General features: G+C 42.0%; 1 protein-coding gene across 1 annotated transcript in view; it reads left to right on the top strand.

Annotated features, from left to right (window-relative positions):
- Positions 1 to 1,246: 1,246 nt before the first annotated feature.
- Positions 1,247 to 20,330, top strand: part of piezo2b (piezo-type mechanosensitive ion channel component 2b) — a gene marked incomplete at its 5' end in the record, with an annotated part of 65,802 nt that continues 46,718 nt past the window's right edge. Inside the window, 4 exons of the mRNA XM_080836213.1 lie at positions 1,247 to 1,310; positions 5,867 to 5,962; positions 10,518 to 10,643; positions 16,167 to 16,209. Coding sequence (XP_080692339.1) covers positions 1,247 to 1,310; positions 5,867 to 5,962; positions 10,518 to 10,643; positions 16,167 to 16,209 — 329 coding nt within the window. The remainder of the gene's footprint in view (positions 1,311 to 5,866; positions 5,963 to 10,517; positions 10,644 to 16,166; positions 16,210 to 20,330) is intronic.

The following is a 20,330-nucleotide window of genomic DNA, read 5'->3' as shown; positions in this document are numbered from 1 at the left end:
ATGTGCATGTGTGTGTGTGTGTGTGTGTGTGTGTGTGTGTGTGTGTGTGTGTGTGTGTGTGTGTGTGTGTGTGTGTGTGTTAATTATGGTAATATAAATGATATAGTAATTCTGTATTCTCTCTTACCTACCTCACTGTGTGTTTTTGTAAGTAATCTATTCTTTATCTATCTATCTATATATCTATCTATCTATCTACCCAATACAGTACATTATCCCTGTCATATAGGCTGTAACAGAACTAACTCTAAAGCCATGAAGGAATTACATTCATTGCATCACAATTCAAATTAGTCACTTTAGGGTTTAAATTTTGTCAATTTCCAGGTCTTTCTTAATTTCATTCGTTATATTACAACCCAGCCTATATTCGTTCACGAAACGACCTTTTTCTGAGGTTATTTGAAACTAAGCATGAGATGTTTACAGCACTAGATATAATTTCAGGTAATTACACACTGGACCCTCCCCTGTGTTAGCTCGTCATTTGGGGGCATGGTGTAATCTCATAGTGTTCTTATCTTGACCTCTGACTGGCTGAAATTTCTGTCCATTACTGGGTGTTTTTTTAAGCAGTTTTGACCGAGATTTCCAAGGAAGTGTTAGTGTATGACATTGTGGATGAGGTTAGAGGTAGGGGCTATGCTTACTGCTTTAGGTGAAATAGTGTGCTTTGAGTTGGCACGGATGTATTGGGCTAAATACTTATTTATGTAATATTATTGTTAATTCATGATTCCACACGTGTATAACTATGGTTTACCTTTGTGGAGTTTTTGCTTTGGCTAGCCATATCCTTCGAACGGTTAATAGAAGCACTTATGAATAACTTCTTGACCGCAGTCTCGTCTTCCCTTCAGTCTTTCCCATGGCCGGGAGTCCCGCACCAGCCAGCGGTTCCCTCTTCCGCTCCAAAATGATATTTGAATGAAGCGACAAGAAGTATGTTCCTCAAAATGTCACAATGTTAGCGTGAAGGTTTTCGAATGGAACGGTAAAGGTAAAGGCGTTTGGCTAGATGGGTTTTAATATTTAATCCAAAAATAGTTTGTTTTGTAGCCTACGAAAACCTCGAACCATACGCACGAACTACCCAGAAGCGTGGGAGAAACTTGGAGGCGAATTATGTCGCCTCATTCGGACTCGGGAAGACAGAAACGGCAGCTGAGAAATCAGAAGAAAATGGTGACCGTTTCCGTGTGAGAACTTCTCATACCGTTATCTTGGATTTGAGAAAGCCAAGGAGATGGCTTCGGAGGTCGTGTGTGGATTGGTCTTCAGGCTTCTCCTGCCAGTTTGCCTGGCGGCAGGTAAGTCGCTGTGTTTCTATTGTTTCATCACATCTTTCTCTTTTCACACGCTTGGGAAGGAAAATAGTTTCTTTATATTGATGTATCCGTTTATTTTCATAAATGCTATGCATTATCTGATCCGCAATGAAGAGAACTAATTGCGGTTTAAACGCTGACGGTTGACAGTTTTCTGCAGACATTGATTTGGCCCCTACAGCATCGCCTTGTCCAGCTGAATTTTGCCGCTGCAGGTGCGTGTCGCACATATTGCAAAACTTTGAAGTGCAATGATAGCACACTTTGATCTGCGTCAATATAGGCACCTAAAATAAACTGATAGTTTGTAACCGGCAAGTAAATTACCTTTCGCAAATCTTCCAAGTGCTCTATTTGGTAAACCTGGCCATCTTTACAATGTTACATTTGCGATATGGAAAATGCAATGGCCAAGCAGAATTAGTCTCATGATCAACAGTAAGCGTGCCGTTGAGGTCATAGTTGTCTGTCCTACCCGTCTAAGGCTTAAAATAGTAAATATTTGAACTCATTAGAGGTAAAGAATGTGTCGTTGTGTAGCAGGATGCGGTCAGTTTGGTGATGTGGTTGAGCTTGGTTGTTGTGATTATTCTTTAGTTTTACGATGTAAGGTTTATGTAATAATTATAGTTTACCATGCAACAATGTCCTCATAGCTATATATTAATACCTATATAAATTGCTGCAGTGAAGTAACTAATTGAGAGGAGAAGGTGAAATGAAGCGTGGATTTGAAACAGAAATGAATTTCAGACCATAGTTGTGTGCTAAAATTCTCTAAGAACTCGGCTGTCTGTTATTCTCCTTCTGTATTTGGAGTGTGTTGCGTTAGAATAATATCCATTGTAGTTTGCATGGGTTTATTTTCTAGTTTTTTAGAAATAGTGTGATTTGTCAGAATTATAAAGTACATAATTGTTATTCCACTTAGACATCAGTTTTCTCTCCTATATATGTGAGTTCTCTCCCCTCACCGTACACAAATATACCCACTCACTTCTACACACACACACACACACACACACACACACACACACACACACACACACAAACACACACACACACACACACACACACACACACACACTGCACTGTGTGCTAACAGTGGCAGGGTTCTTTCCAGAGATGCGTTGCACTCTGTGGTATAGAGTGTGTGTGTGTGTTTGGGGGGTAATATACGGCTAGACTGGCCAGTTGGCATCCTCCCCACTCCCCCTCAGAAAGTGAACGTGTGGCAGACACTCATGCCCATTAATGGCTGGAAAAGTCGTTTTAACCGCATGAATTAATAATGGCACAGCAGAGGGGAGAGGACAAACCGGCTGCCCATTATCGTAAACACGACTTTAATATTTCATGCTTTTTATTTGAAAAAGTGCAGATAAGCCGAGGTCAGTCAGATGATCACCCCACAGAAGACAGTAGAGTTGGAGAGGGAAAACACCCACCGTGGGGTGAGGGGGAGAGATTAGTTTCATAAAGCATAGGACACTGCAGAGGAGGTTATGACAGGTGAGTTTGAATGAGGTCTGTAATATGCAGCAGATGCCCTATTCAACAAGGTTAGTTATTCTTTTGCCACCAATTTGTCGGCCATGGTATCCTTTAAATGTATCAGTCCTCCATCGTTCATGTGGTTTGTATTTTATATAAATACCTGTTGTAGCACACTACTCATGCCATTTTTTTTTGTCTATAAATTGAATGTTGCAAAAATGAACATGGAACGTTCCGAAAATGTATACATTTTATAGGTGCAAAAAATGTACATTGAATCAGACCACTCTCCACATAAAATGTTATAGTGCTATTTTGAAAAAAGAAAATCCCTCTGACTAATTTAGGCACATAAATAGTGTGGAGGTTACCCTCTTATCCTCTCTTTTCTTGGATCATAAACCTATGATGTAGGTTCATGTAAGTCTCAAAACATTGTATGTTCTCGTCGAGTTCCTATTGAGCCCATTAAATACACAACCACATCCTCAGCAGGAGTGTTTCTGACTGTGTTGCAAACCACTAATTACCTTTGTGTGTGAAGACTTTCCACTAAGCATTAGTCTCCCACCGTTGATGCATAAAACTTTGTATCTAAACGCAGACTTAATTCTGCAACACATTACGTCAAGAACAATTATTGTAGTATTTGTTCAAGAGTTCTTTTCATATTTCATGTGAGAATCAGAGTATCGAAACAGAGGTTTATTTTTGTCATCCTGTAATCGTTTTGTGTGACTACTTGGGCAGAAAACGGTTTCATGTTTTATTTGGTATAACATTTTAATTAAACTTTTAATTAAAACAGTCTGAGTCTCACCTGATGCATCAATGAGAAAATGGCTTCCTGTTCATTGTGGTGGGTTCTTGTGGGTGTGGGGATTGTCTGCAGATTGCTGGAGCTTTTCAGATTCTCCTGTTCGAGAGCTAGGTGCCAGGGGAAAGTAGTTTTGGTGGTGATTTAGGTGGTGTTGTGCGACAGTAGAAGTGCTGTGAAGGATATTGTGCTATAAAAGGTGCACCCATAATGCGATGGCCTTTTCTGGAAATTTTGTCATGAACACAAATAAACGGTCAAACAACTGTGTCTTTTTTTCTGTATCGTTCTGCTTCTCACATACAGTATTCATGCTAGGTTCATTATAACATGGTTTGTTTTGATCATGATTCATTGTAGTCTTTCTGAAAAACATCAATACAACTATTCTACCTTCATATCATTCTTGGGTCAAGTGAGGACATTAGTGTGCAGGACATTTCTTGCTGTAAACACACAAACACACACACACACACACACACACACACAAACACACACACACACACACACACACACACACACTCACTCATTCTCTGTTCAGATACATGGTCTCACACATAGTCTTTATACAGATACACGGTCTCTGTTCAGATAAGTATTCTGCAGCTGACAGTGTTGTAGAAAACAAATGTTGAATGGTTTCCATTTTCCTCGTTAAAGGGCTCTTAATTCTGTGCTATCGGTCTCACTGTCACATCCCATGGTGCCACAGCTCCCCTCTGCCTCAGCATTGACACTGTCCAGTGTGGCACTCTGTCAACAGTGTTGTTTCAGTTTCACTGTGTAATTTCACCACGCTTGGCTTTGATGCATACCACTTATATTGTAATAGTCAAAGTTGTTAAAAGAGAGTTGTGTTTTTTTTATTGTTGATTAAAACAGGAAGTTATTCTATCAACAGATTTTGTTTCAGCAGAAATTGCAGGTCCACACACTGACAGGCTCTGAATGTAGAACATTTTAGGCTTTAGGCTCAAGGAATTCAGTGACTCTCTGAATCATATAGGTCCATGCATCCATCGTCATTTGAGAGAACTGTTATTAACAAGAGTAGAATGGAATAGAAAATACAAATATAAATGCTTTTATTGTCATTGTATTAGCATACAACGAAATATGGAGCGTTGCTCTGGTTAGGTGCCACGAGGGACAACATATAACACAACAACACTGCAATAGCTAAAAAAGACCTGAGAATAGGGGTACCTAATATGCAGGCCAAAGCAATCAGTCCCAGCCAGAGTTCTTAAAACTTTGGACAATTCATCAGTGTCAGGGCCCTGAATATGACATTAAGAAGTGTGGCATTTATGGCTTACACATGCCAAAGGTCATATTTACAGGGTGTTTTTGTTAAATGATGTTTTCCTGGAGTCCATTTATGACTGTCATGTCAGGCTATCAATCTCTTCCTCTGCACCACCTAGAGCACCAGTGGTTAGGCCACTACTAATACTGTATGTCGGTGGGTTACTTCCTGACATTATAGATCTTAGACACTGACTCTTGCCCGACACATTCATTAACAGTTGTTTTAAGAGCTAGCAAAGCTAGCATATGTATGTAATGAACAGCATAGTAAACTATTTGAAACAGCCTCTTTGTCTACCCATACTGCATGCAGCAAACATTTATATTCCCTATCTTAATTTGATCTAGGCTCTGTGTGTAAGAGTAAAACAACCAACCTTGTTGGCAAAATAGAGTGCCAGTCTAGCAAACCTACAATACCTAGAATCACGAGCACCCTTTGTGACAGGGGACTGAAATTGCTTGTATAAAGGTTTTGACAGGCATGTGTGTCATCCTACAATTAACTCACATCCATACTAGCATTCCTTCACTGATGCTGATTTGTTCATTGGTGGGGGGGGGGGGGGGCACACACACACACTCCCCCAATATGTTGTGTCACTCACTATCTCATATGAATTACACAACATATTGTTTGGAGAATCTATTTGAAACACTCTTTTTGGTTTTTGCACTGATTTCACAATATCATCTAATAGTCTACAAAAAGTCAGCCTGGTAAGAAACATTTGTCTGATTTGTTGTTGATCATGTTCTCGTTTAGCAAAATATGAAATCTTGATCCTTACTACACATTCTGAACACTTTATTCTTTACTGTAAATGTTTCATAACAGGTTAAGGAAATGTATGAAGTGCATCATTCATGAAGCGTCTAACCTACTCTCTCTCTCTCTTGTCTGCCCTTGCAGCATGCATGTTCAGGTACAACGGGCTGTCCTTCGTATACCTCATCTACCTCCTCCTCATTCCTCTCTTCGCAGAACCGACCAGCACCACCATGCAAGGTAAGAGCCTCCCGCCTGCTCTAACTCTCCTGTAAGTGCCACAAATCCAATGCCGTTTCCAACATCCATCTTGGGCTGATATCGGTCAATTTCAGCCAACCATCCCTTTCTGAGAAGGGCCACTTCAGAGTTAATTGAATTAGACTTTATCTGAGTATGTTTTCCTTTTTTTCCTTAAGTTTGCGTCATTCAGGCAGAGGATTTGACCGCACGTTAAGAGACATTACAGTAACTGATGGGATAGCCATTTGGCCAATTCAACCAAGTGCCCCTCTTCTGGATACTGACTCATTTCAAGGGCATACTAGAACCAACAATATAAGTAAACACTAATATAAAGGAAGTGCGATGTAGTAACTACAGGTGTTGAAAGAATGAAAGAGATTTAAAGAGATACTGGAAGTGAAGCCCTGCCCCAACACCTCACACCCAGCTTTTGAGTCAGTGTGAGTGTGTGTGTGTGTGTGTGTGTGTGTGTGTGTGTGTGTGTGTGTGTCTGTGTGTGTCTGTGTGTGTGTGTGTGTGTGTGTGTGTGTGTGTGTGTGTGTGTGTGTGTGTGTGTGTGTGTGTGTGTCTGTGTGTGTATCCTCCTGCTGAGTGATATTGATACTGTGTGTGTGAATATTGCATGAGAACACTTAAAGGGGAGCGCTGCTCTGTTTGTTGTTGTTGTCACATGACTGTTTTAAAGGTCATTACACCGTAGCAGTGCAAAGAGATTGAGACCAGTAGGAGCTTAGATTGTATTGTTTGTGCGTAATGTATAGCCATTAGCATTGACTGAATGGATCTGATCCATCGGCTGGATCCAGTAGATCACTGAACAGGTTCTCTGAAAACATCTTCACCAAGAGATTCATCTAGAAGTGCACTAGTAGCTACAAACAGCATTTCTACTGTCTTCTCCATCAAATGGATTCATCCAGTAGATCACTGAACAGCCTCTCTGAAAGCATAAGAGACACTAGACACATCTAGAAACGGCCCTTCTCTGATTGAAGTTAGTACCCAGCCATTGACTCTATACTAGGATTAAACTCCTCTGTGTCCTTATGTCCAGCACGGCTAGCCATACTGAATAACATATTGATATGTGTTTAGACCCAGACACCCTTTGACAACAGTATTGTCTCATGAAAGTAAGAGTGAGGAAGTCCGAACAGTGGAAAATAGGAAGATGACATTTTAAAAGTGGATCACTTACGCTCTCATCAATACTTAAATAGGCAGGCTTTCTCAGGAGAAGGAAATGCTTGCTACGGTAGACAGACCCAGCACCTACCATCACGAGAGGGGTAGTCATTCTAGACCATCCTAGAGAGCCCTGGTACTTTTTGAGAGTGCTGTGAACAGTAAACTGAAGCGGAAATAAGCCTGAGTGATCTAAAGGTTTTAAAACACTACATAGTGTGATGTTTATGTCAACTAAAGGGCCCAGTGCTATAATTTAGGGGAATTACAGCTGTTTTCCCGATAGTAGAATATGCAATGTTCTGCTTCTTTTTTTTGTCTTAGCAATGATCTTATCTTCCTTGTGGCTACAAAGTAATTGAAGTACAAATGTGGTTCCGGACTGAGTTTGTAGATGGCAGTATAATGGTACAACGGTCCATATGTTGCTTGGTGGTATGTTTGCATTATGTCAGACTACCCTTAGAGCATCCAGCAGCATGAATTATATAGGATACTGGGATAGAGATAGCACCTACACCCACTGTCTAATTTTCATATTCACACATATACACATAGACCCACACACAGGCTATGTTTGTTCAACACTTGCTGCAATTTATCTCCCGATGAAAGGCTGTGGACCAAATTGGAAGCATTCCAATCTCACATAGGTCTCTGATGTTTTCACTGGTTTGAAGTCTAGGCTAGTCTAGTCTACTTATATAATGCACTCTTCCTTTTTAATCTATTTATTTGTTTACTATTTAGTTTAGTTATTTTCAATATTTAAATGCACTTGACCTTTTTTGCTCTTTTCATTTTCAGTGTTCTTTTATCTGCTTATTTGTAAAGCATGTCTGAAAAGGCTCTGTACTGTTCGGACACATAACACCTGTCAGACGGACCCACCATTCGCACTGCTGACAGACTTTTAGCCTCAGGAGGGTAAATAATGGGTAGATGGATAGAGATATTAAACTCTCATTCACATTAAAAACAAAGACACTTATCACATCTGTCACACACAAACACACATACACACACACACACAAAATCTTCTCCTCACACTCACACACACACATACACACTTTCACATACACACACACACACACACAGCTATCCCCCTCCACACACACACATACGTACACAGAACCACTCCCATACCATCTGACCAGTTGGCTCTAGGTTGTTACTGTAAGAGAAGGGGAGGTGTTAAGTGCATCCTTTGAATGATGTTTTCAACCTTGGTTTAATTGTAAGAGATTTTCTGGTCATATGCGGTTTTATGAGACCATTAAAAATCTGCTTTGTTAACATTGCCTTCGCCAGGCTGTTTAATTACATTAAAACTTCCATTTGCATTGGAGGCTTTTGTTTAAAAGCTGCACATGGGACTTTTAGCACCCAGCATTCTGCCTTTAAGCTTGTAGTCAAGTCTAGATAGATTTGGGCCTGGCTTGGCCCTGGTCTTGCTCAGATCTGGCTTAGATTAGCTGGATCTGTGCTGGATTAGCTTCAGATCGGTTCCACAAACTCTGAACAAAGTGATATGAAACTGAAGGATCAAATGTAGAAGACATTTCCATAAGTTTCTCGACTTTTCAACAATCACTAAATAAAGGAGATGATTAAATTGTGTTTTGAATGAATATCAATGATGATCAGTTAACAAAATGGAAACTACATTCGGAACGCAACCTAAATGGATCATATACTCAATGATGTGGAGGATAGTGGATTTTGACGGCTTGACTCCGAATTGATTGTGGATGAGAGAATAACTCATCCACTTAATTGTCTATCTTTTCCATATTATTCAGTCAGAATAAGATGAACTAAATAGCAGAACAACTATTTCATGTTAGCAGTGACGAAGGTTTGTGTGTCATATTATTATAATTATCATTTTTACAAGGCACCAATTTGAGCTTGCCGTGTTTAGTCTCAGGTCAGGTTCGTTGGGCACAGCCTGGTTATGAAGCGCCATCACAGCCCCAAGCACAGTTTTTGACAAAAGTCCCTCCTTGTCTTCAGCCACATGCTAATCATTATTATTATTGTACTTGGGCGAGAATGAGTTGGAGCTGGAGTTAGGGCTCCGGCCAGCGATCCGTTGGCCATTTGGAGAGCTGGCACTAACACTTGTGTTGGCATTGGCACCGATGGTGTGTGTAGTGTATGTGTGTGTGAGAGTGTGCACTGTGTGTATCGTGTGTGTTGTGTGCTGTGTGCTGTGTGGCGTGAACTCCAGATTAACAAGCTTTCTTCAGCCTGGGGTCAGGGACTCAGGAGAAATACGGATGGGAAATAAGCACAAATTGTTTGGGTCCTTTGGTGCTTTTAATAAGGCAGACCAGAGCTGTGGTTTGGGTGTTAAATAAACAGATGTGTTCGATGTGTGTTTGTCTTTATTATAAGAAAATTAACAATTCATATATGTATTATATTATATTATATATGTACTGTATGTATGTGTGTGTGTGTGTGTGTGTGTGTGTGTGTGTGTGTGTGTGTGTGTGTGTGTGTGTGTGTGTGTGTGTGTGTGTGTGTGTGTGTGTGTGTGTGTGTGTGAGACATGTTGTTGGACCCCTTCCCTATCCCAACCCTATGCAGCCTGAGGATTAGGTTTTATTGGCCTCACACTAATGATCAGATATGTGCTGCTGCTGGCCCAGTAGCACTGTGAGGTCACCTTCAGAACAGACTGGACCAGACTGGAAATGGCCTCTGAAGGACTGCACTCATTTCTCTTCTTTATTACATAACAATACATCTAAATTGAACATCCAAAAAGCTTATTTGAGTGAAAAATGGCGAATGGCGAGTAGCATTGCATTATGACGCTTCACCACAATGAAGCGATCCAAATACCTGTAGGTACACTATAAAGTTGCCATGTGTGCCACAGCTGCATCCGCTGAAAGAGCATTAACCCAATGCAAGGCTCTCCACCGTGATGGGGTTGAGTTGTTTCACACAGAGTTGTGCAGAAAGGGAGAGGACATTCTGTAGATCAGATGGTAGAGCTGCGTACAATAACAAATACATGGGTTCGATTCCCACAGACTGTCAAGAAATAAGACTAATACGAAAATCTGATTTTCACATAGACATGTTTGAGTGAGTCACTTTTAATGCAAGGTTCAGCTAAATGGATGATTGTAAGAAGTGTGCTTAAAACCTTTTTGTCAAATGCTTGTGGTGAGATGTAATCCATATTTGACCGACGAGTTATTTGTTATTTCGGAGCAGAATTACCACATGTTTGGCTTATTTTGTCTGGTGAAGATTCCTGACGAATCTGTGTTCTGTAGTACATTATCATGTGAGCTGTGTTGAATTGTGAATTGTGATTGTCTTATTGATGTTGTGTCTCTTCCAGGTCACACAGGGCGCCTGCTGAAGTCCCTGTGTTTCACCAGTATGTCCTTCCTCATCATCCACATCATCTACCAGATCACCATCCACAGCCTTCTGGCGGGAGAGACCATTGACCCTCAATTCAACTGTAAGTTCCCCTCTTCAGCTCAAATCTGAAAACACAAGGCTGTAACCTCTCTCCTCATGACACCTCCTTACCACCTGACCTCAGGTCAGTGAATGTTACCCGTCCTCTGACCCCCTCCTTTCATGCGGGTCAGCCTGTGTTTGAAATGCTGAATGGAAAAGTGAAATCAGAGCGCTGACCGGCACAGTTAATCTCCTAATGTTAAACGGTCTGTTTGTTTGACAGAAGGGTCCAGCTGGATGGCACTGTGTGTGTGTGTTGGGCTAGGCAGTTGCTGCCTCACACAGACGTGGTGGCGGGTTGAGGAACGAGACAAGGCCTTGTTCTGAGCAAGACCTCGCCACATCTGCTCCCAATATGCGGACTAACTGACAAAAACAGAACAGTCCCCTGATCATCATGTGATGCAGTTCAGCCAACTGCCAGCGCAGTGTTATTTCATATGCTCCTGATTCAGAGGTCAGCGTTGTGCCTTAAGACAGTGTCCTCAAACAATGTCATCGTTTTGGTGCCACAGCAGTAATGTCCTGAAACAAAACTCAGTAAAGATAGCCTTTTCATGTCTCTTGTAAGCACTACAATATAACAGAAACCTCCCCTATATAAAGTGTGACTAGCACAAACTATAGTTTAAAAGAAGTTAAATTTGTGGCGGCAGGCTGCAGTAAACCGTATTGTTTGTCATAAAGAAGAGTGCATTTATGACCTGTTTACCTCACAGTGGCAGGGCAGTTGCTATCTCCAGCCTCCACAGCCTTCTCCCCACAGCAGAGGGCCACATGGAGGGGCGTAAATTTCGCCCTGGAATGAGGGAAGGAACAGGAAAATATAACAGGGTGAACTGCCGCACTGGCTCTGATATTTAGACCTCAGGAGAGACGGCAATATTTGGCCTCCTGAAGCTCAAGAGACTCGCAGCTGAGCCATAAACTTTCTCTAGCGCGTGTCTAGACAGGGCCCTGTGTGGGGGATTGGAGGGCTTTAATGAGCCTGAATTTTTAATACTGCGTTTATGATTGCATTGTAAATACATGGTGTACAGTTAACCTTGGCTGGGGAGAGAAGGGCAATGCAGTCGCTGCCGTTGAGGGGGGTCTTAGAGGAAAAGCTTCTGGCTGAAGTGAGGTGAGTTGAGGTGAGGTTGTGCTGTGATAGAGACCAGAGCTGGAGCTCAGTGTCATCTTACTAACTTAGTCGAATGTCTGGAAAGTGTCCTTGGTTTCATTCAGTTATGTCAGCTACTAAAATTCACACTTTGATGGCAGATTATGGACAGATTCTATACAGTCTTATGTGAATCGGTGACGAAGTTCTACTTCAGAAATGTAAGATACAAACCAGACCAGTCTCTCTGAGGTCTGTGTATATTCTTGAGGTCAGCTGTGATGGTCTATGGCCTGCCTCTGTGGGTTATTAGCCAGTCATATCCATCTTTATTAACCGCTACATTTAGCACTGCTCACACCAGGCTTGCGGTTCCCTGTCTCTCCCTTAAGCACCCCAGAACACGATGAATTAATTAACTGTTATAGGGGTAATGAAGCTGGACAGAGGTTATCTGTGTATGTTTTATCTATTCAAAGGAAATGAAGGCATTCTTCAGAAGTGCTGAGCATGCAGCTTCTTTGTGAGAACTATGTTGGACAGCGGAGGCATTTCAATAGATGTACTTAAACGCATCTACAATACCACATTATGTGAATACATCTAGAATACCACATTAGTTGAATACATCTAGAATACCTCATTAGTTGACTACATTTGGAATGCTACTTTAGATTAATACATTTGGTATGCTACTTTAGATTAATGTATTTGAGATGCTACTTTAGATTAATACATTTGGAATGCTACTTTAGATTTATACATTTGGAATGCTACTTTCGATTAATACATTTGGAATGCAACTTTAGATGTTTGTGGCTGCCTGGGGATGATGTGCAGGTCATTGGTAAGATTTTTAAAGAGTTAGTTTGGTAATAGAAACAGCCCAGCACTCTCCTTATGCAGGAAGTTCCAGATCTGAATCGATAATGCACCTCAGTACTTTTATAGCAGGCTGAATAGGTCAGTACAGGGCTATCATGATAATTACTGTTTGATATGAAGCCTCTCTCTTCCTCAATGCGGCATGCGAGTACACTCACCTAGGAAATGGTGATTGCTAGCTGGTCCTTAAAATGGTTCTTTGATAACTTCACTCAGTGCTGAAGTTATACGTTTTAAATCGACTTTCTTGACTGTAACACTGCTAAGCACAACTAGAATTAAATCAAAACACCAGTCTACAAAAACATTGCAGGCAGTGCATTTGAGTCTAAATGCTGGTGTTTGTGTGTGTTTGTGTGTGTGTGTTCATTTGCTATGTGAATGATTTGCTCCTCTTTGATGTGTCATTGTTGTGAATATATTTATTCCCAGGAACAGCTGAGCCTCGTTTCCCATCATCCCTCTCTGGTTCCTCCTCAGACACCTCCGCTCTCTGGCAGTCATGCATAAACAGTTAGCTGGGTTGGGCTGGGCCGGGCCCTGGGGCCAACACGGCAGACAGCTAACTGATTGCTGGACACTCTGAGTCATTTCCGTTGTTTCTCCGGCACCCTGCACCAGATAAGCCATTAGAGAGTGGAAGGAAACTTAATGCCCCGGAAGAACGTCGCAGATCATAAGTATTCCTTTTCATTGGCTATTCCGCACTGCTCGGAAGAGGGGATTGGTTGAAACTCGTTAGCCTGTGGGGCTCTGTCGAATCTCTGATCGGGCCCGGTCAGGTTTGCACAGTCTATTGCACAGCTTATTTCACACAGCACCTCCATGTTTGACACCGTTGTGATTACACTATGTATGGCTCTTTTATTTTCCCAGAGATGGAGGGGATCTCCTGAGCTGTGGTTATCTTCTAAGCCAGGAGAGGAAGTGTCAGATTTATGAGCCATTGAAAGACACGGTGGAATGAGAAGCTTCCAGCAAAATGAGAACATTCATTTGGATTGGCCAGTGGGCCAGTTAATAGAGCAGCGGTATTTGTAGAATAACTTTAAGGTATTTTGCAGCTGCCAGAACCTTTATTTGGCCTAAAATGTGAATGGGGGGAATGACTAATTATTGGTGGTATGCTCTGAACATGAGACAGTCTTAAGATGAGCAAACTTAGGGGTTTTATTTAAGAAAGGTTTTATATTTTGTATTTTGTAGGGCACACCATCTAATTAAATGCATGCCTTATGTCTGAGGTACCAGTCTCATGGTTAAGACAGAAAGTGTTGCCTACATTGGAGCCACCTTCTTTTCCGGTTTTCAACTCTTTGGACATCTGTTGGACATAATTAAAACTAAGCATCAGTACTTGAGCTGGGTGTTTTTTACATCATGGTATCTCTCTACAAGTTGGATCTGGCTAAGAGCTGCTTAAGAGTCACCTGCTGTGTGGGTAGGAGTTGCTGTGTGTGTTATTTTCTGTTGCCCATCCATCAGTGCCCTGCTGGGCTATTTCCTGAGGAAGTGTTCTCCACCAGAATCTAGAAATACCTCAGGTCTGTGTTAACAACAAAAGGAGAATTCCTTGGACATCAGTAAGCCTAGTCAGACAGGCTGTTTATGTTCAACACTCTTTTTTTTACACTAGTCACAGAAGAGGGGATGTGGCCCACTGCTGTCCATTGCGAAAACAAAACAAATGTTGTGATAGATAGATACATAAATAAATAAACAAATTAATTGATAAATGTGAGTTGATTGATTTCCTTAGTGGAACATCCATAATGTAACCCTTCAGCTTGTTTGGCTTTGGATCTGAGTCCAGCCTGTCTATGACACTGATGCTGGGGCGGTTTTAACGGAGAGACAGCCTTTGTGCCCCGGATGGGTTGTCAGTGTTCACATTCCAGGCCTGTGAGTGGGAATGATGGATTTGAGTTTCCCAGAAATACCCGCAGGCTTAGTTTGGACTGCAGGCAGTTAGGTGTTGCAAACGTTTAGACTGGGCTATTCCAACATTTTTTCCCTGCTAGCCATGGTTGTCTATCCAGAGATACTATATATGTTTTCAATGTAAAGGCCCCTAATGGTAACGTCGAAGTTGAGATGAGTGATTTATCTCACCGACACACACACACACTGTAAAACACATCATAAAATAACCCTCTTACTTCATAGCATCCAGCAAGCCATTTTTAACTCAAATGATTTGATGTCACAGTTGTTATGACTGTGGAGGTGTAAACCATGGGCAGAGAACATGGTAGATTTACAGGTCTGTGACACAATACAACGTATTTATTTTCTTTTCCTTACAAACCTTTTCATTGCCATATTTGAAAATGGTATGTTCAATTAAATTGCTGTTGCATCATTATCGGTATGTCGTTGTAATGTTATTTAAAAATGCATTGCTCTATTACAGAAATTATCTGATAAAATCATGGCCATGTGCCCTGCCCTTTTTCGATCTACCTTAATGGAAACTTTACGAGCCAGACTGTTCCAGTCTTTATCTACACAGCTCTCCACATATTTTACAGGTCTACTTAAAGGCATAACTACAGAGATGGATCTACAATAGTTAAAAGACATAACCTACAATAAGAGTTATACATTGTTACATAATGGAACACATATAATGTGATTGCAGTGTTTACAATGTGATTACAAAACTCGCATTGTATGTTGTCTGCCATTCATAGTCAAGCATAGGCAGCTGGCATGTTGCGTTACAAGTCCGTGTGTAGCACACATGAAGCGGTGGGGGTGCTGAAAACTTTGGTCATGGTTCTTTAACTTTACACACAGAACCATCAGGAATGGAACATGACTCCTCGTTCATGAGAGCACTGCAACAGACGTGCGTGCCTGTAACTGTACCTTCTCCACAGGGGCCAGTCAACATCTAATTACTTCCACTAATTTACTGACAAAACAGGCCCGCCACATTGATTTGTCATTACCCCAAATTCTCCAGTTGCATCTGAAGTGTGTGAGTAGGTTTTCTTTGGCAGCGTTACTGCGGGGGGAATCAACACTGTGTGACTTTCCTCACTGGGAGTAGAATACCTGGAAACCTGCAGCGTAAACACAGGAATGACGTTCAGGAAGTGTTTTCTCACTGTTCGGCACCCAACCCAGTCTTTTTGAATTGAAAATTTGTTTGTAAACACTGCAGTGTAAAATGGCAGCATGTGCTCAGGGGAGGATAGGTTCACATATCATAATTTATTACACATTTTATTATGCACTGTTCATTGATTATTACAAATTAAACACAATCATCTGCACACAATCATTTGCAATATGATTTTACATCTTTCCATATGATGAATCAGTGTAAGTGATGAGGTGTGCCATGACCATAGGTCAAATGAAACCAGTGACCCTCATCGGCCTAAAGATATACGGCACCCTTTTAATCACTTTGCTTCGCTGCACTTGTGTGTGTTTAAGGTTTCTTATGTTGCCCGCCTTTAGTGAAAGTGAACTGTATATTATAACACGGCTTGTAAATGTTGGTGTTGTTTTGTTTTAACACAGGTTCCACTTGGGAGACGACCATCAGACAGATAGGCTTTGAGAGGTAAAAACACACCTTAAAGCATATTTCACTCCTGTTTGCATGTGAATTGTATACTAGCTGAGGTTGAAACACATCAAATGCATCCATCTCTGAAAGTTCATTATTAAAACTAATGAATCCACTTCTCAGCCTGTACATTTGTCATTACCTCTCTGACACATGATCACATCAACACTGTGGTCAGATATAAAGTTATGCTGCGGAGACCATAGACTGCCCTGTAAGCAAAATGACGTCCCCTCGACGTCCTGTAATGGTCTCTCTGAACGTTCTAAAAACGTAAATGTGTATGGTTCCCTTGACAACTTTCGGATGTTTTGCACGACGTTCCAAGACCGTCCCGAGGACGTTGCGGTGACAATTGGGAAACGTTTTCTATAGGTCCTGGGGACGTTCTGCAGGACGTTGCAAGAACGTCCCTAGGACATTGCGGTGACGTCTGGAAAACGTGTTTCTATAGGTCCTGGGGACGTTCTGCAGGAAGTTGCAAGAACATCCTGAGGGCATTGTGGTGACTTCTGGAAACCTTGTTTTAGACGTCCTGGGGACGTTATTCAAGGACGCACCGCGGACGTAGCAGGCACGGTGTTTTTGCTGAGCTAAATGAAAAAAATAAAATAATAATAGATCGCGGAGCCGTCATTTCGCTTACATGGCTCACACACAAGTTCAAGTTTATTTATATAGCACATTTCATATGATATACATAGACACACACAGAGACACAAACGCGCTTTCAAACTTGATTGCGAGGCATGGGAATTGAACCGTAAACCTTCCTATCACTAAACCACTTCGCTACCACTTCACTACCATTGTCTGGCTCTCATTGTGTCACTTTAGTCATTTTTTCCGAGGGTTTGAGAAAAAGCATATTGTAGCGATCTCAGTCACTACGCATTGAGGGTTTTCCGTAATGATTCCTTTTTTAATTAACATCCATGGCACGGACGAGCGGGCAGGGAGGCAGAATAACTAGCCAAACTAAGAATGATGAAATAAAATAAATATGAATGCTTCTCTACTGATCTGTGCTATAAATGTAATGTCTGCATGATTCCAATACAATGCATAGCCTACATAGGAAGGTCTATCAAGTCTAGCGTTAACATTGAGCTTTCCACAGGCCTTCAAAGATGCTACAACAGAAAGCTCACCGGTCAAATTGTCTGGTTGGAATTTCTTAAACATCCCGTCTCGCAAACACAATCTGGATTTGACAACAATCCAAATATTTAGGCCTATAAAGCAAACGTGCACTGCCCTTATTATGTTTTAAAGGAACAGGCTAATCTGCCGTTAGAAAGTTATTTAACAACACGCATATGTTGCATTATACTGTCTATGCCCGTACGTGAGCGCGCCGGAGCCGCCAGAGCTCGCACTCGCAGCATATTGAAAATTGGAGCTGTGAACTTAAAATTAAAGTTAAAATGTTTTAATTATGAACAATGAACTGAACTAGTTCATGTAGAAATTGAACTTTACAAAAACTGAATACCTGAAGCCCTAGATGTTCGAACAGCTTCACCAGAGAAAAGTCCGAAATGTCGGGCATTTATGTCGTTATGGAGTGACAAGTTCTAAGGTGCGAGGATATTGATAGTCACAGTAAAATGTTCTGTTAGCACTTTGAAAAGGCTACGCAAAGGATTCACAAGAGGGTCGAATAATTTTAGAATCTCTGCTCTCATTGAACAGAGCAATGACCATGTTGCGGCGCTCATTTTAACGCCACAGCAGGTTGCGATTAAAGGCCACTTATTGACGCGCATCAGACATTAATGTTTTTGTTTCCCATTGTAAACTTAGGAAAATAAACATGTTGCATTCTAAACTACCTGATTATGTTATTATTTAAGCTATGCAGGCCGTCAGTTTTCTTCAATAGGCTAATTTAGAAGCAGAAATAGATATTTGGCCGGCTTATCATTAAAATGTCTCGCAAATGAAAAACATTTTTCTCTAGCGGAACCTCTGGTTCAGAGAGGACTATCAGAGGACGTCAAGGGGACGTTTTGGAAGGACCGAATGCGAACGTCCCGCAGAGGACCACAGGTAAAGGTTACGGGGACGTTTTTAAAGGATGTCCTGGGGACGTATGCTGAGAGACCAAATAAGAACGTTCCCTAATAGTCCGTTTTAAGGCTCATGCGAACGTCACGCAGAGGACTTGCAGGTAAAGGTAATGGGGACGTTTTTAAAGGATGTCCTGGGGACGTATGCTGAGAGACCAAATAAGAACGTTCCCTAATAGTCCGTTTTAAGGCTCATGCGAACGTCACGCAGAGGACCTGCAGGTAAAGGTAACGGGGACGTTTTTAAAGGACGTCCTGGGGACGTGTGCTGACCAAATTATAAGGTTCCCTAATAGTCCGTTTTAAGGCTCATGCGAACGTCACGCAGAGGACCTGCAGGTAAAGGTAACGGGGACGTTTTTAAAGGATGTCCTGGGGACGTATGCTGAGAGACCAAATAAGAACGTTCCCTAATAGTACGTTCTAAGGCTCATGCGAACGTCACGCAGAGGACCTGCAGGATAAGGTAACAGGGACGTTTTTAAAGGATGTCCTGGGGACGTATGCTGAGAGACCAAATAAGAACGTTCCCTAGTAGTACGTTTTAAGGCTCATGCGAACATCACGCAGAGGACCTGCAGGATAAGGTAACAGGGACGTTTTTGAAGGACGTCCTGGGGACGTGTGCTGAGAGACCAAATTATAATGTTTCCTAAAAGTCCGATTTAAGACTCATGCGAACGTCACAGAAGGACCAAACGTAGACTTGCTACGAACGTCAAAAACGTTCTGGTAACGTCCTTTAGAGAACGTTGTGCCGGGGACCAATTGGGGACGATTGGGGACCTTGCGAATGTCCTGTTAACGTCCTGGGGACGTTCCCTGTTTGCGGGGTGGTCACTCTGACACAGAGTCAGATAGTCCACCCACTGAATCCCAGCCCATCCCATCATGTCCTATCAGTCCTGACCATGCTGCAGTGGGTGTCTGACTGGGTGGAGGCAGAGAGGGGTTCAGGGATTTATGCCAGCTGGCTGTTAATGTCGACTGCATCTCTCTTCCTGGGGTTGAAGTAATAGGATTCACTCTACTGCCTGGGCACCACTAGCAAGGTCAGCAATGGCCGAAAGTGTTTTGTGAGGACAGTGCTGCTATGAGAGTTCCTTAACGGAAATTCTTTTTTGAGGCGTCAGACAAAAATGGTGTGAGATCAGAGGAGTCGGCATGGGCTTGAGGTCCACTGAACGTCCACCATCAATCAGGTTTATAGATGATCCCAGTGCTGATATTTGCAGAGGCACATATAGGGGGCCTTAGGGGAAATGTGTTGTGACATGACTGTGAGGGAAAGGACAGCTGTTGTTCCAAATACTGACATACCTTGTGTAATTGAAATTCCCGAAATATAATTTATCCCAGACATGGTTTTCCATGAGAGGAGACTAGAGGCTCCACTAACCAGCACTTACGTTTGTGTGACCAGTCCAACCTGCCCTATCTCCCTCTCTCTCCTCTCCTCCTGCGGTTTTCCGCCATAAGCATGAAATCTGATTACTCTTGACCCGTTGTCGACAGACCCTATTTTTCCAAAGTGTCTACTGCCCTTATGTCCACCATATTAGTCCATGTCTGCTTGTGTTCCTATTAATCCAATAAGGCGAGGGGCTTTTTCCCCTTAAGTACGGGAACACTTTTGTTTTTCCCACAGCGGACGAAAAGGGCCAAGGGGCCAGGTGGAAAGCCTGTGCACAGAGCCTGTGTGCTAAGAGGCAGGAAGTCGGAGGGAAAAGCATTTACCGGCCTAATTGAGCCGCTCCTTTAAAGAAGGCATCCAGCCGTGTCATTAGCACTTGCTTCTCAACCTCTCTGGTCTAACATGTATGTCAGAAGATACCGGAGCTAACTGACAGAGAAAGAGAGAGGGTGTGTGTGTTAAAAGGGTCCATCATTACAGTGTGTGATTGAGTGCATCTGTGCAGAGATACCTCTGGATGCAGATTTAAACCTAACAAATGCTGAAGTATGTCAAACGAAGAAAAGTATTACTGATTGAACATAGATAACTGCCCTTATGGTTGCCCTTAATGTATCACTTAACTGCCA

The sequence above is a fragment of the Sprattus sprattus genome (assembly GCF_963457725.1).
Source record: "Sprattus sprattus genome assembly, chromosome: 4".
Taxonomy (NCBI): Eukaryota; Metazoa; Chordata; class Actinopteri; order Clupeiformes; family Clupeidae; genus Sprattus; species Sprattus sprattus.
This window is presented reverse-complemented; position numbering and strand designations above follow the sequence as displayed.